At 43.7% G+C, this 15673-nt stretch overlaps 1 protein-coding gene across 1 annotated transcript in view; it reads right to left on the bottom strand.

Annotated features, from left to right (window-relative positions):
* The window catches only part of CDHR3 (cadherin related family member 3), a 99105-nt gene that overhangs the window by 11306 nt on the left and 72126 nt on the right, over positions 1–15673 (bottom strand). Inside the window, exons 14-15 of the mRNA XM_030216752.1 lie at positions 12268–12455; positions 3936–3955 (exon numbers count right to left, since the gene is read on the bottom strand). Coding sequence (XP_030072612.1) covers positions 3936–3955; positions 12268–12455 — 208 coding nt within the window. The remainder of the gene's footprint in view (positions 1–3935; positions 3956–12267; positions 12456–15673) is intronic.

The raw sequence follows: 15673 nt of genomic DNA, 5'->3' as shown, positions 1-15673 counted from the left end.
AAATGTAAGAAAGGAAACAGCTAAAAGAACCAACCAATGGCTGACGAATAGAGGAGATTTATTAAAAAGGCAACTTTTAATGGTGAAGTGTGAGGCCAGTGTGAACTGCTTCAAAACCCATGTAAAAACACTCTTAAAAAAACAACAAAAAAAACCCCAAATGCTTTCACATGGGCTTTGAAGAGTATCCTTTTCTAAGGTATGTTACATGTCCCTATTACAAGGACCAAATGAGCCCCTGATGCAGGCAGTCCGCTGCCGAAATGGGCTTTTATTAACACATCTGGTTGGTAAGACAATACAAGACACTTCATCATTAACGGTTGCACTTTTAATAAATCTCCTTTATTTGTCAGCCACTGGTTGGTTCTTTTGGCTGCTTCATTTCTGACATTTGGACTTTTGCTGCAGCTTTTCTGTGCCTTTTCCTTTCCTGGATCTTTTTAAGTTTACATATCTATCTATCTATCTATCTATCTATCTATCTATCTATCTATCTATCTATCTATCTATCTATCTATCTATCTATCTATCTATCTTCAGAGGTGGCCTAATAAGCAGGAGATTCCCTTTCCTGGTTCAGAAACACGTCATTGCAAAGGTGATATTGTACCTCTAGTTGTCATATTGGCCCTCGAAAGTCTGAAGTCTTTGGAGGCTGCAATACCTTTATTTGGCAAAATGCTGAGAGTAGCGGCAGACTTTGGCAGTCAGATCCGCATCCTGAAGCAACTTGGGTTTACAGCCTAGCACAACATGATCCGTGTAGGCAGCAGATCTGTAGTTAGGATGCACATGAAAGCTAAGTTTAAGCTAATTTAAGTCAATTGCTATGTGTTCTGATGCCACACAGTGACAGCCTACTATAATGGCATCTGGGTGCCTGGATTCAGGTCTAGAATAGTAACGTAACCTGGCATCAGAGTGCCTAAAATTCAGGCACCCGCAGTTACACAAGCCATAGATCTGACATAACTGCGGGCACCTAAGCGCAGCAAGGATGTGCACATAACTTACATATTCTGTAAGTGGCAGCCCCACCCATTCCCCTTCCATGCTTTGCCCATGTGAACACCCCCTTATTTTTATGCACTATCCTACAGATTCTATATAGGTTGGCAAAAGTTGGGTGCAGATCCCTGCACAAACTAATTATTTATTTAGATTTTGGTCACACCTTTTTCAGTAGTAGCTCAAGGTGAGTTACATTCAAGTACACTGGATATTTCTCTGACCCAGGAGGGCTCACAATCTAAGTTTGTACCTGAGGCAAAGGAGGGTTAAGTGACTTGCCCAAGATCCCAAGGAGCAGCAGTGGGATTTGAACCAGTCACCTCTGGATTGCAAGACCGGTGCTCTAACCACTAGGACACTCCTCCACTTAGTCAATTAGGTGATAACACTCAATTACCGCCAATGAAGTGGTCTGCAAATTCCACTTTATTGACCCTCCTACTACACAGGAGGGCACATCTTGCCATTACACGAGGCAGTGCCTTTTTTGGTGTGCGTCTTATTTATGGAATAATCTGCCTCAAGATTTATGGATGGAAGTCTCGTTAAGTCAATTTAAATTGAAACTTAAGACCTACATTTGGATCTTCTGGCCAACCGGGACAGGCATTATCAGAGACCTGAATATTGATTCTAGGCTTGAGAGAGTGATTAGCATTGACTGTGCTTCTGGGTGTACAGGCTGATTGTGCTTTTCTTTCATTTAACGGTATTCTTTTCTATTTTCTGTTTTTTTTGGATTGTAAACCACAACTGGTCTACCAAATGTTGTAAACTATTACACTACTGGGGTTAAATTGCATTTAATTGGCACCTATTTGGATTTGCACATGCATCTGCCCTAGTTGCCATTCTATAACATCCATGCCTAAATTTCATAGCGTGCAACTTAAAAGGGGGCATGGCCATGGGAGGGGTAAGGGCAAGTAAGGGCCATTCCCTGAAATTAGGCGCAATGTTATACAATACTTTGATTTGTGCACCCAATTGCCATCAGTTGGGCGGGAAGATTTACATTAGGAATAAATCTCTAAGGACAGCCCCGTAAAGGGGCGGGGCAACCCATATTATCGAAACAAGATGGACGTCCATCTTTCGTTTTTTTCGGTGTGGGAGGTAGTTAGTGACCACTGGGGAAGTCAGGGGAGGTCATCCCCGATTCCCTCCAGTGGTCATCTGGTCAGTTCGGGCACCTTTTTGATGCTTGGTTGTGAAAAATAATGGACCAAGTAAAGTCGGCCAAATGCTCGTCAGGGATGCCCTTATTTTTTCCATTATCGGCTGAGGACACCCATCTGTTAACCACGCCCCGTCCCGCCTTCTGTACACTGCCGACACGTCCCCTTGAACTTTGGTCATCCCCGCGAAGGAAAGCAGTTGAGGACGCCCAAAATCGGCTTTCGATTATGCCGATTTGGGCGACCTTAGGAGAAGGGTGCCCATCTCCCGATTTGTGTCGGAAGATGGGCGCCCTTCTCCTTTGAAAATAAGCAGGTTAGTGTTCATTATTGCTTGTTAAGTGCTTTAAAGCCAAATAAGTTAGGCTTGTTGTTACAGAATACGCTTGGATTTTGGCACGGAATGCTAGGTGCCCTATATAGAGTCTGGGGGTTAGCGTGGATCTTAACGGTGCCCAACTTTGGGTGCCAATTACTGAACCTTGCCCTATGCCACTTATGTGCACCCTTATAGAATAGCGCTTAGCTGTTTTGCTGCCACTTACATGTGTAATGGTACAGTTACCCACAAAAGTGCATTTGTTCTGAATGCTTATGTGCTCATCCTAGTGCATGTTTCCAAAGAGCAGACACAGGGATCCAGATGTATTAAGGTCTTTTCCCAATTTGTTTCAATGGAAAAATGCGTAGTACAACTGGCCCCTAGAGATATAATTAGTGTGGATGAATAAAATAGAGCATGTGACATGTGAATGATATTTATTCAGAATTTGCAGCACTCCACATCGGGGTGTTTTACAATAAGCTATGTGCAGGTACCTACTCCGAATACCTTACAATTTAATGAGGCACCTCGTGTTGGGTAGATAAAATGAGCTGCTCAAGATCAGGGGTAGCTTGCCTATGAGGCAGGATGAGGTGGTTGACTAGGACGGCAGCTTCTGGGGAGCAGCAAAGAGCAGCTGCCGTGTCCTGACAGCCATAGCAAGTCAGAGCCATCTGCATGTACTGTTACTTGCAGGGATGGTGGGCAATTTCCAAAAATCCTATTTACCTAGGTAAATGACTAATAGAAATTATCTTTGTTAAATCTCTCTCTCTATATTTATATCTATGCGAAAAACAAAGTTTAATCTTTAAAAGTCTGATGTCCAATTATGTTTCCTTAGCGGATTGTCCTGGGATGATCATGACTGTTGGGTTTAATTATCAAAATCTTTGAGGGAGTAGGCTAGGGGGCCTGAAAATTGTGTTGGAGTCATCAGGCTGAATGTTTGTCTAGGATACCGAGTACCCTTCAGCAGATTTGCTGAAGATCAAACAGGGTTGGTACCTCAGTTTACTGGGTCCCAGACCATTATCCTAACCGTAAAGATGCCTCTTCTTTCATTTGCCCTGGCTCTTTAACAGAGCTTTGCAGAGAAAACACAGCATACAACATTAATAATCAGAAGCCATATCTGAGTCTCTGAAGCATGAAAACATTTTATATTGTATGATGGCTCTTCCATGGCAATAGTGCTGGGAGAAATCCAGAGTGATAGGACAAGAAAAGCTGGCTGGAGGAACAATCTATAACCACTAATAAATGCAGGGCAAAAGAGGGTAAGCTATCCTTAACATTTAATTTCCCAAATCCTGTTCTGCTTGTTATAAAGAAAGATGGTTACCTCAGACACTGATTATCTGCACAAGCAAGAAATGGAAAAGTTAAATAAGGTTTATGAAAAAACGGATACATACCTATGTTTTTGTTTTCAATTCTGCAATAATAAAAAAAAATTGTTAAAATACATTTGTGCATGATGTCGTGTACTTTGTGGTTCCTAACCAATTTAATTTTCTGTTCCCTGTCAACATCTAAAGTATCAGATTCTGCTACTACCCCTTTCAGTTCAAATGTATTTACAGTGCCCAGCAAAACTCTTCAATGCCTTGTACATTTTTAACATTCTGCTGTCTATAAATACGATTCAAAATACATTACTGTAGGAGTTTGTTTCACTGATCTATACAGCATATTCTGCACTTTCAAAATAGAAACACAGAAAAATGAATGCAGGTAAAGGCCATATGGTCTATCCAGTCCACCCAACCATGTCATCTACTATCCTTGACTCTCCCTTAGGTATTCTATGTACTTATCCCAAGCTTTCTTGAATTCAGATAGTCTTTGTCTCCAACACCTCCACCGTGAGGCCATTCACCACTCTTTCTGTGAAAGAATAATTCTAGAAGCATTCTAAAAGTAATTAGGAAAAAGAAACCAAAAAGTCTTGGTTACGTAAGTCTCCACACCTCTTGATTCAGTACATGGTGGAAGCCCCTTTTGCAACATTAACAGCCATGAGTCATTAGGGTAAGTGTCCACCACCTTTGCACAATAGGATGGTGCCATTTTGGTCACTCTTTTTGGCAGAATAGCTTGAGCTATTTACACGTTGACTGCGGATTGTCTGTGGACTGCAGTCTTCAAGTCTCGCCACATGTATTCTGTTGGATTCAGGTCTGGGTTGTGACTGGGCCACTCAAGGACATTCAATTTCTTCTTGCTCAGTCACTCCATTGTTGCTTTTGCTTTGAGCTTAAGACCATTGTCCTGCTGAAAACTGAATCTTGTCCCCTTATGGTAGACCAAAAGAAATGTTCATACAGGATCTATCTGTATTTTGCACCATCTATCTTTCTGTCAGTCTTCACAAGCCTCCCTTTCCCCACCGCCGCAAAGCAGCACTATACCATAATGTTACCAGCACCATGCTTTACTTTGGGGGTGGTTTTATCAGGGTGATGGGCTGTGTTTGTTTTATAGTAACATAGTAAATGATGGCAGATAAAGACCTGTATGGTCCATCCAGTCTGCCCAATAAGATAAACTCATTTTACATGGTATGTGATACTTTATATGTATACCCGAGTTTGATTTGTCCTTGCCATTCTCAGGGCACAGACCGTAGAAGTCTGCCCAGCTCTCTTCTTGTACTAAAAGTTCTGAAGCTAATGTCGAAGCCCCTTAAAATTTACACTCAAGCCCATCCATATCTATTCAGTCACGATCAGGGCATAGACTGTAGAAGTCTGCCCAGCACTGGTTCTGCTTCCCAATTACCGGTGTTGCCACCCAATCTCCACTAAGATTCTTTGAATTGTACTTTTTTAAATACAGAACCAACTCATGATAAGGGACATTATCTGGACATTAGCTTTCATTGCTACTAATTTATTATCACCATCTATAAAGATATCTGACATCTCATGGTCTCCATTACTTTGGTTGGACCATTTCAAGCTCCAGTTTACTCTAAATTGGAAACAGTTAAAATGTCAAAGTCTTAATCAAAACTAAAGAATAAATACTTCACTACAGGGTCAATTGATTCAAATCTTTTTGGTCTAAATTTCATTCATTACCACTAACAGATAATTTGGAAAACATTGATATTGGTTGGAGTGAATTTTGTAATACAACTTAGAATGAGATAGCGCCTAAACGCACAAAGATCAGGCCATCCCGAGAAAGTAATAATTGGTTTGTCTACAAACTACTTAATCTAAAGTGAAACTGTAGAAGATTAGAGAGAGAAAGTGGCAAAAGTCATTGGATCATAGTGTGAAAACAGAATGGAAATCTGTTTATAAGACTGCTTTGATCAAAGAGGAAAATGTGGTATTCTCGGATTATAGGTATTGATGTTTCTGATATAAAGGCTTTTTCTCAATTAATAATGAAACTAATCAACACAGTTTGACTAGCGTAGATGATACACAACCTCCTAGCGCAGTTGAATTAGCTCCTTTTTTTGAGATCAGAGCCGATTTTCTAAATTCTACACCATCTGAAAATTATGACATTTTAATTGATTCATCAGAAATTGCTTTAGACAGAATTTGGACAGACTTCATACCTGTTGATTAGTCTTTGTTCAATACACTTTTTTGTAAATATTCTAAATCATGTTGAATATTAGACTCTTTTCTTTCCTCTTTGATGGTTTCACCACTGCAAGATTTTGTTTTAGTTATTTTATTTAACTGGACCCAATATTTACTTAAACAGGGTTGTTTTGCCCAGTAGAATGGGTGAAATTGTCACTACACCTATTAAGAAGGATTAAAAAGATCCGAAAGGATTAGTATCCAACTACTGACCTGTTGTGTCTATACCTTTCTTTGTAAAACTTATAGGAGGTTTGGTTTGTTCCCAGTTAAACTTATGTTTGACAAAACATAACATTCTCCATTTTACTCAGTCTGGTTTTCGATCTTTACACAGTACTAAGACGGTAGTAATTTCTATTTGTGACACTGCCCATCAAATGAAATCTGTAAATGGCAGAGCTTTGTTACTTCAGTTTGAACTCTCATCTGCTTTTGATCTAATAGATTATGACGACCCTTTCTGAATTAAATCATATTGGTATAGATAGGAGAGTGTTGAACTGGTTTAGAGGCTTTTTGCTGTATTGTTCTTATAGGGTTAAGAGTAACGGAATTTTGTCAGATACTTGGAGTAATCCCTGTGGTGTCCCCCATGGTTCCCCTTTATCACCCAGTCCTATATAATAATTCTCACCTCCAACGTTCTAATGTGCCTGGGACCGTGGCTCCCTCGGAGGTGGTCTGCTAGGCAGTTTAGAATGCACCGATGTCAGTGATGTCACTGACAGATGATTCCAAGGCAAGGGAGGAGTAGGGAAACACGCGGACCGTGTTTCCCTACTCCTCCCCCTGCCTGAGAAACAGCTGTCAGTGCCCCCCCTCAGCGCAACACCCAAGCCCCTGCCCTGCAAAACTGCGAGCCAGGCAGGGGGAGGAGTAGGGAAACATGCTCCGCGTGTTTCCCTACTCCTCCCCCTGCCTACCAATCAGCTCTCAGTGCCCCCCCTCGGCGCATCACCCAAGACCCTCCCCCGGCGCATCACCAAAGCCCTTACCCCCCCTCTTGGGCACATCAACTCCCTCGCCACCCGCAGCCGCCAATACTAACGCTGTCCGGCCGCTGCTGCTTCTCCTGTGGAGCAGCAGCGGCCGGTACAAAAAAAGAAAAAAAGCCAAAAAAAGATTTTTAACCTGAAACGTGGCTCCATAGACAGCCATCTGGCATTGGCTGTTGTCACTGCAGCTGCTCCTCCTCTCCCCTCCACGTCACTGCCCCTGCAGGAAGACCCCGGAGGAGCATAGCGACGTCAGAGGGGAGAGGAGGAGCGGCTGCAGAGATGACAACCAATGCCAGATGGCTATCTATGGAGCCGTTTTTCAGGTTTAAAATCTTTTTTTGGCTTTTTTCTTTTTGTACCGGCCGCTGCTGCTCAACAGGAGACGCAGCAGTGGCCGGACAGCGTTAGTATTGGCGGCTGCGGGTGGCGAGGGGGTTGATGTGCCCGGGGGGGGGCAGGGGGTAAGGGCTTTGGTGATGCGCCGGGGGAGGGTCTTGGGTGATGCATCGAGGGGGGGGGGGGGTAGGGGCTTGGGTGCTGCGCCGAGGGGGGGCACTGAGAGCTGATTGGTAGGCAGGGGGAGGAGTAGGGAAACACGCGGAGCATGTTTCCCTACTCCTCCCCCTGCCTGGCTCGCAGTTTTGCAGGGCAGAGGCTTGGGTGTTGCGCTGGATTACTCTCTTGACCTGCTGCCTGCCTACTGACTTTGCCCGTACCTGGATTACTCTCTTGGCCTGCTGCCTGCCTACTGACTCTGCCCGTACCTGGATTACTCTCTTGACCTGCTGCCTGCCTACTGACTTTGCCCGTACCTGGATTACTCTCTTGACCTGCTGCCTGCCTACTGACTTTGCCCGTACCTGGATTACTCTCTTGGCCTGCTGCCTGCCTACTGACTCTGCCTGTACCAGGATCATTCTCTTGCCTGCTGCCTGTCTGGCCATCACGTTCATCACCCCGCTTCCTGCTCCATCTCGAAAGCCCTGCAGGCTGCCCGCACCTAGGGGCTCAACCTCTGGGGAATGGTGGTCAGCGCAGGTGAAACCCGGGGTTTTCCAGCCACCAAGCAGAACCTGGTCCGAGTACTGGGCTTGCCAGCGCTCTACTTAGTACAAGAACTCACAAGTCTGACATGTAATAAGTAATGTAATGTATTTGTGAATATTCAGCGGGAGATAGATGGTTATTTCCTGCTGAATATTCACGGTCAGCGCTTATCGGCTAACCAGTTATATTATGTAATATAACCAGCTATCTGCTAAAATTCAGTGCATCGCAAGCTAATTTGGTGGCCAAATTGGGCTACCGAAATAGTAAGCCTATCTTTGGCCGGATGCTGAATGTTGGCTTGGCAGCCCGGCCAAAAATAAACCGGATGCCAGTCACTGGAAATGGCCTGGCCTTGAATATCCAGTCTTGGAGCTAGCCTGGCTGCCTCCCGCTGACTCAATATCGGCCCCTTTATGCCTGAATTCTTTCAGCAGCTCGGTGTTTGGCATGTTTAGACCTTTGCTTCATAGAACAGAAGTCATTTGCTTATTCATTCAGGAATATTTGAATCATCTTAGCTACTATGGCTGGAACTTATTATGAGTTTTGTTCTGGCAATTCTTAGAACTAGAGTTAATTTGGGCCTGATGTAGAAAAGACTGTGAAAATTTAGGCAATCAAGGCTTTTTGTTTTGTTTTTTAAATTGCATTTTGAATATTTCAATAATTGTTCTTTCACATTGAAAGTGTAATGTTGTGTAGATCAGTGAAACAAATTCATACTTTAATGCATTTTAAACTGTATTTTTTGGATAGTAGAGTGTGAAAAATATACAAAGTTGTGAAAATGTTTGCAAAGTATTTCTGCAATACTTGTGAAGGACAATTCTATTATTAGGAATCTTTTTGTATACACATATTCACCAAAATGTAGCACTTACTTGCATAAGAGCCCTAAATGCTCTTCTATAAGGGCATATAAGTACTATAGCAGGCAAATGTAGGATCAGCAAATACAGTACATGGATGGAGTGTATGGGGACAGACTTCAAGATCTCAATATTTATACTTGGATGATAGGCGGGAGAGGGGAGATATGATAGAGACATTTAAATACCTCCGTGGCATACACAGGAGGCGAGTCTCTTTCAATTGAAAGGAAGCTCTGGAACGAGGGGGCATAGGATGAAGGTGAAAGGGGGTAGACTTAGAAATAATCAGAGGAAATACTTCACGAAAAGGGTGGTGAACTCATGGAACAGCCTCCTGGTGGAAGTAGTGGAGACAAAAACAGTATTCAAGAGAGCTTGGGACAAGGACCTAGGAGAGGAAAACGGTAACGGAATTCAAACATGCGTGGGATAAACATAAAGGAATCCTGCTCAGAAGGAAGGGATCCCCAGAAGCTTAGCCGGTGGTGGGAGGCAGGGCTGGTGGTTGGGAGGTGGGGATAGTGCTGGGCAGACTTATACAGTCTGTGCCAGAGCCGGTGGTGGGAGGCGGGGCTGGTGGTTGGGAGGTGGGGATAGTGCTGGGCAGACTTATACGGTCTGTGCCAGAGCCGGTGGTTGGGAGGTGGGGCTGGTGGTTGGGAGGCGGGGATAGTGCTGGGCAGACTTATACGGTCTGTGCCCTGAAAAAGACAGGTACAAATCAAGGTAAGGTATACACAAAAAATGGCACATGTGAGTTTATCTTGTTGGGCAGACTGGGTGGACCGTGCAGGTCTTTTTCTGCCGTCATCTACTATGTTACTATGTTACTATCTCTAAGGGAGAATAGATAGCATGGATGGGCAGACTGAATAGGCTATATGGTCTTTATCTGCCCACAGTTTTCTATGTTTCTATGGGCAGGAAATGGACGTGTCTTTCAGTTACTCATGCAACTTATAGAATACCTTAAGTTACGTGCACCCTAGTCGCAGTTAGAGGTCCTCAGTTATTCTAAAGCTGCTGTAATTACAGTGTCTAAATGTAAGGAGTGCTGATGCCAAGTTATATCAGTATTGTATAACAGAAGGTGGGTGCCCAGATGTCATTATGAAATAGGTGCTTCCGACACAGCATCAAGATGCTTACAAGGAGACGCTGCCTTATAGAATGTCCAACAAAGAGGTAATTCTATAACTTGGCACCTCAATTTAGATGCCACCCTTCCTCTACCTCCAGGAGTATGTACATAATAGCACATGTTGATAAGAAACATGCCCACTTTCACCTGCAATAATCAGTGAAGCACTTCCACGGGGAAAACACATTTTTAGGTACATAGTAGCAGATAAAGATCTGCATGATCCATCTGGTCTGCGAAACAGGTGGCCAGAGCCTTGCCTGCTACTGTGTGCAGGCTACACTCCTTCATAATTAAACACTGGCATCACAAATAGGGAAGAGTGGTTTTTGAGTTTTGGATTTATTATCAATACTTGAAGAACCCAGCAATCCTACAATGTTGCAAACTGACATTTTACTCGCTATCAACCCTCAGGTGAATGTGACACAAAAACACATTGGATTGGCCACTGTTGGAAACAGGATGCTAGGCTCGATGGACCTTTGGTCTTTCCCAGTATGGCAATACTTATGTACTTATGTACACACTTGCTCTTGACCTATCCCTGCCAGGTACTTGTGACCTGGATTGGCCACTGTTGGTCTGACCCAATATGGCAACACTAATGTTCTTATCCTCAGGTCACAGACTGTAGAAGTCTGCCCTGCACTGGTTCTACTTCCCCATCACTGGAGTTGCCATCAAAGTCCGTCCATAATAGGGAGACAGGCTGTAAAAGTCTGCCCTATTTTGCCATATTTGGGACATGGCTAGGCATTGCATTTCCAGGGATAATACCAGCAGAGGTCAGAAACTGCTGATTGCCGCCTGCTGAATATTGGGTCTTATGATCTGAGGCTGCATGGTAAAAGCCTATCCTACGACAGTGTCTGGGCACCCAGATTTGATTACAGAATATCAGCATAACCTGGCATCAGCACACTTTATATTTACACACCTGCACTTACACCAGTCATAGATCTGGCATAACTGCAGTCATATAAATGCGGCATAGACACGTGTAACTTACAGTATTCTTAAGTTACGTAAGTGGCAGCCATGCCCGTTCCCTGCACATGTTGATGTCCCCCTGGCATTTTTGCACTATGCCACTTACACACACCCTTATCCTCTGCAAACACTTTTGTGCTACAATTCTGTTATTCTGTGTGTGTTAGGGGTGTGTAGATACCAGTGATCAATTATAGAATTGCCCTTCACCTGTATAACTAAACCAGCTGATATTAAGCTGGTGACAGTCAGCATATTTGTAAACGCTGACAATCGCCGGCTAAATTAGCCCCAGATATTCAATGCCAAGCCACGTCCAGGCACCGGCATTGAATATGTGGCATTAATCGCACCAGCACTGGCTGCCGGAGCTAATGTGGGTCCTGACTGATATCCAGCCGGGACCTGAATAGACAGCTATGTGGGCCCTGGCTGAATATTTGCTGGCACTTGCATAACATTCAATATGGACCTTTAGCCTCTCCAATCCCCCTCCCACCCCCAAAACAGACCCCTCCTTCCGATCGCCCTCCCCCAAGCTCACAACATCAAGACCCCTCTTCCACCTCCCATCCCACCCCCCCCCCAGTCATGATAGGCCCCCCTGTGCCTGTCTCAGATCCCTGGTGGTCCAGTGGGGGCGATGGATGCCGAAGCGAACCCCACTCGCTCCTGCCTCTAGTGGCCTGCATCATTAAAATGGCTGTCGTGAGCTCTTGTGGCAGCCTTGTGGTACTGCATGGCTGGTGCTTAAAGAAATATGATCACTGCTGCAAATTGACCTGGCTTTTCTCACCTTTGTACTTCCTTTTTAAGCAGATGTGACTGCAAGAGTGAAGGAAGGCAGCATTTATACCTACAGAAAGAATGCTGTAGGCCCGGAATTCCCACAGTAGAGATCTCCAGGAGGTGTCAGGTGATTACTAGGTTAGCATCAATTAGTATCAATTAACTGAAGCGTAGCTGCCAGAAATGTTAGAATTATTATGAACAGGCTGCTAAGAAGCACTTTGTTAAGACTGAGAGAGAAAGGCATTAACGGCTACTGGGCCACACAGCAAATGTTCTGATCTGCTACTTACAAAGGTTCTTTATATGCTTTGGTTCTTGGTGGGCAGCGGATACATTTTGCTAAGCATTTTGCTAAGCGGTACAGAAGATATGCCAGTAATCCAGCCAGAAGAATGCTGCCTAGGGTGATGACGAATGGCACATACCAAGCTGATACAGAATAAGCATTTTCACGTTTTATCAGATACGTTATACTGGGCTGTGGGAAATAAAAAATATATTTTTACAAAATATAAGATGGATATTTACAGAAAACAAGTTTCATGTCTGTTAGCTGCCGAGGTATATGTGGTAACAGGCTGAATTAAGATATTGCTACTGCTGTACGATTCCTATCCATAAACCAATGGAGACGAATCCTGTAATTGTTCAAGGGGTTTCAACATCATCATAAACCATAAGACTCAACAAAATGTGATTTGTCTGTCATCAGAATCCTTTAGTAATAATGTCTTTGGACAGCTGTTCAGTAAAGGATACATAAATTCAAAGTGGCATAATTTCCATTACTGTAACTAATTAAGGGGGTATTTTACATAACTGCACTAACATTTTTAGCTCGCTCTAAAAAACAGCTGGTGGGCATCTCAGCGTTTACCGCCAGCTGATTTTTAGCGTGAGCTAAAAACATTAGTGCGACTTTGTAAAAGACCCCTTCAGTTCTTTCCATAGAAATAATATCAACAGGTCAGATTACAAACTTGGGGGGGGGGGGGGGGGGAATTAAGCATGACAACAGCAGGACCCGTATCTCCTGGGCCACAATGAGTGTCTTTGGAAGCCTATATTTGCATATTTGGCTGCACACTGGCCAATAGCAGTATAACATGCTAATTAGGGGTCCTTTTACTAAGGGACACTATAAATGGCCTGCCCTGGTGTAGGCGAGTGTATTGGACGCACGCGGGTCCATTTTTCTGCGCCTGGAAAAAAAAAGCCTTTTTTTTGTGGCTGAAAATGGACATGCGGCAAAGTTAAAAACCAGTGCATGTCCATTTTTGGCCTGAGACCTTACCGCCACCCATTGACTTAGCGGTAAGGTCTTATTCGTTAACCGAGCGGTAATCATCAGCGCGTGTACACTGCATACACTGCGTTTTGGATGCACATCACAAATAGAATTACCGCCCAGAGCACGCAGTAGCCATTTGGTAGTTCCAATTTAATATGCATTGGACGCACGTAGGCACCTACGTGTCTCAGTTAAAGGGTCCCTAGGACAGGTAAAATCACAGTGGGTCATTGTATGTACAAATTATCCCAATATTAAAATGAATTGTGTCATCTGAGTTTAACCTTAGTGTATTGACTCTAGTCAAACCAAAGAATCTGAAACTGTTACATATTTACTACTTATGCTACTACTACTACCTATCATTTCTATAGTGCTACTAAAGAGGGCAATTCACAGGTAATCAGAATATATCACGGTTATAAGTTTGATGTGGAGGGGCATTTTCGGAAGAAAGACTAAGTCGGAATTTGGACGTTTTACAAAGACGTCCAAATTCCGAGGTGGGGAGAAGCTCATTTTCGAAAAAGATGGATGTCCATCTTTTGTGTTCAAAAATACCATGGACGTCCTTGGATTTGGATGTTTTGCGATTTGGACGTCGTTGATTTTTGTCCATTTCGAAACAAAAAGACATCCAAGTTTAAAACATGCAAAATCAAGCCATTTGGACTTGGGAGGAGCCAGCATTTTTAGTAGACTGGTCCCCCTGACATGCCAGGACAGCAATCAGGCACCCTAGGGGACACTGCAGTGGACTTCATAAAATGCTCCCAGGCACACAGCTCCCATACCTTGTGTACTGAGTCCCCCAAACCCCCCCCCCCCCAAATCCACTACCCCCAACTGTACACCACTACCATAGCCCTTACGGGTGAAGGGGGCACCTATATGTGGGTACAGTGGGTTTCTGTTGGGTTTTGGAGGGCTCACAGTTTCCTGCACAAGTGTAACAGGTAGTGGGGGATGGGCCTGGGCTCACCTGTCTGAAGTGCGCTAAACTACTCCAGGGACCTGCATACTGCTGTCGTGGACCTGGATATGACATCTGAGACTGGCAAGTAATGTTCTTCACCACACCTTTTGGGAGTGGGATGGGGTTAGTGACCACTGAGAGAGTAAGGGGAGGTCATCCCTGATTCCCTCCAGTGGTCATCTGGTCATTTGGGGCACCTTTTTGTGCCTTATTCGTAATAAAACAGGTCCAGCTCAAAACGTCCAAGTTTTAGTGCTGGACGTTTTTGCTTTGTTCCATTATGGCTCAAAGACGTCCAAGTCTTAGGAACATCCAAGTCCCGCCTTGAACACGCCTCAGATACGTCCCCTTGAGATTTGGGCGTCCTTGCGACGGACTTCCGAGAAAGACATCCAAAATGCGGTTTTGATTATACCGATTTGGACGTTTCTGTGAGATGGACGTCCAAGTGCTGATTTATGTCACTTTTTGGACGTCCATCTCTTTCGAAAATGAGCCTGATAGGATATTTTCTGAATACTCACTTACTAGGGGAGGGGGAAGGGAGATTTGGATTTAATGGACACCTATTCAGGGGTTAGATTCAGGTACAGTAGGTATTTTCCTGTCCCTAGAGGGATTACAATATAAAGGAAAAATTCTATACAGTAGGCAGTAATATTTATGTACCAGTTATGAATGTAAATAAACACAATAGCAGCATGTGTGTGCATAAATGCACACAAATGTGTAATAACCACACAAACTATAGCTGCACAACACTATTGTAACTCCACCAAAATGTAAATTGTAAGCCACTTTGAACCTAAACTTATTTTTGGATAATAGCGGGATACAAGAATGCATAAATAAATAAATAAATGACAACAATGGTATAGAATCCAAAAACATACAAAACCAATCCCACTGCAATAATAAACCAAGGCATGTTTAAAAGGTAGGAAAAAGCCTCAGGAAAAAAATGGGTAGCCTTAACATAATGCTTTTGCTCCCTCTTTTCAATCACTGGCTTAAAAAAAACTTCTCTTATCTTTGTAAATACTTCAAACACATGCAGCAGAAAGATATGTGAAATAAAAAGGGGCACTTTTGATATGACATTGAAGTTGGACTATAACTAAACGTCCCAAATCCATATATTTTTTGTTACATTTGTACCCCGCGCTTTCCCACTCATGGCAGGCTCAATGTGGCTTACATAGGGCAATGGAGGGTTAAGTGACTTGCCCAGAGTCACAAGGAGCTGCCTGTGCCTGAAGTGGGAATCAAACTCAGTTCCTCAGGACCAAAGTCCACCACCCTAACCACTAGGCCACTCCTCCACTGTTGCTACTATTTGAGATTCTACATGGAATGTTGCTATTCCACTAGCAACATTCCATGTAGAAGTCGGCCCTTGCAGATCACCAATGTGGCCGCGCAGGCTTCT

The sequence above is a fragment of the Microcaecilia unicolor genome, chromosome 10 (assembly GCF_901765095.1).
Source record: "Microcaecilia unicolor chromosome 10, aMicUni1.1, whole genome shotgun sequence".
NCBI classification, from domain to species: Eukaryota; Metazoa; Chordata; class Amphibia; order Gymnophiona; family Siphonopidae; genus Microcaecilia; species Microcaecilia unicolor.
This window is presented reverse-complemented; position numbering and strand designations above follow the sequence as displayed.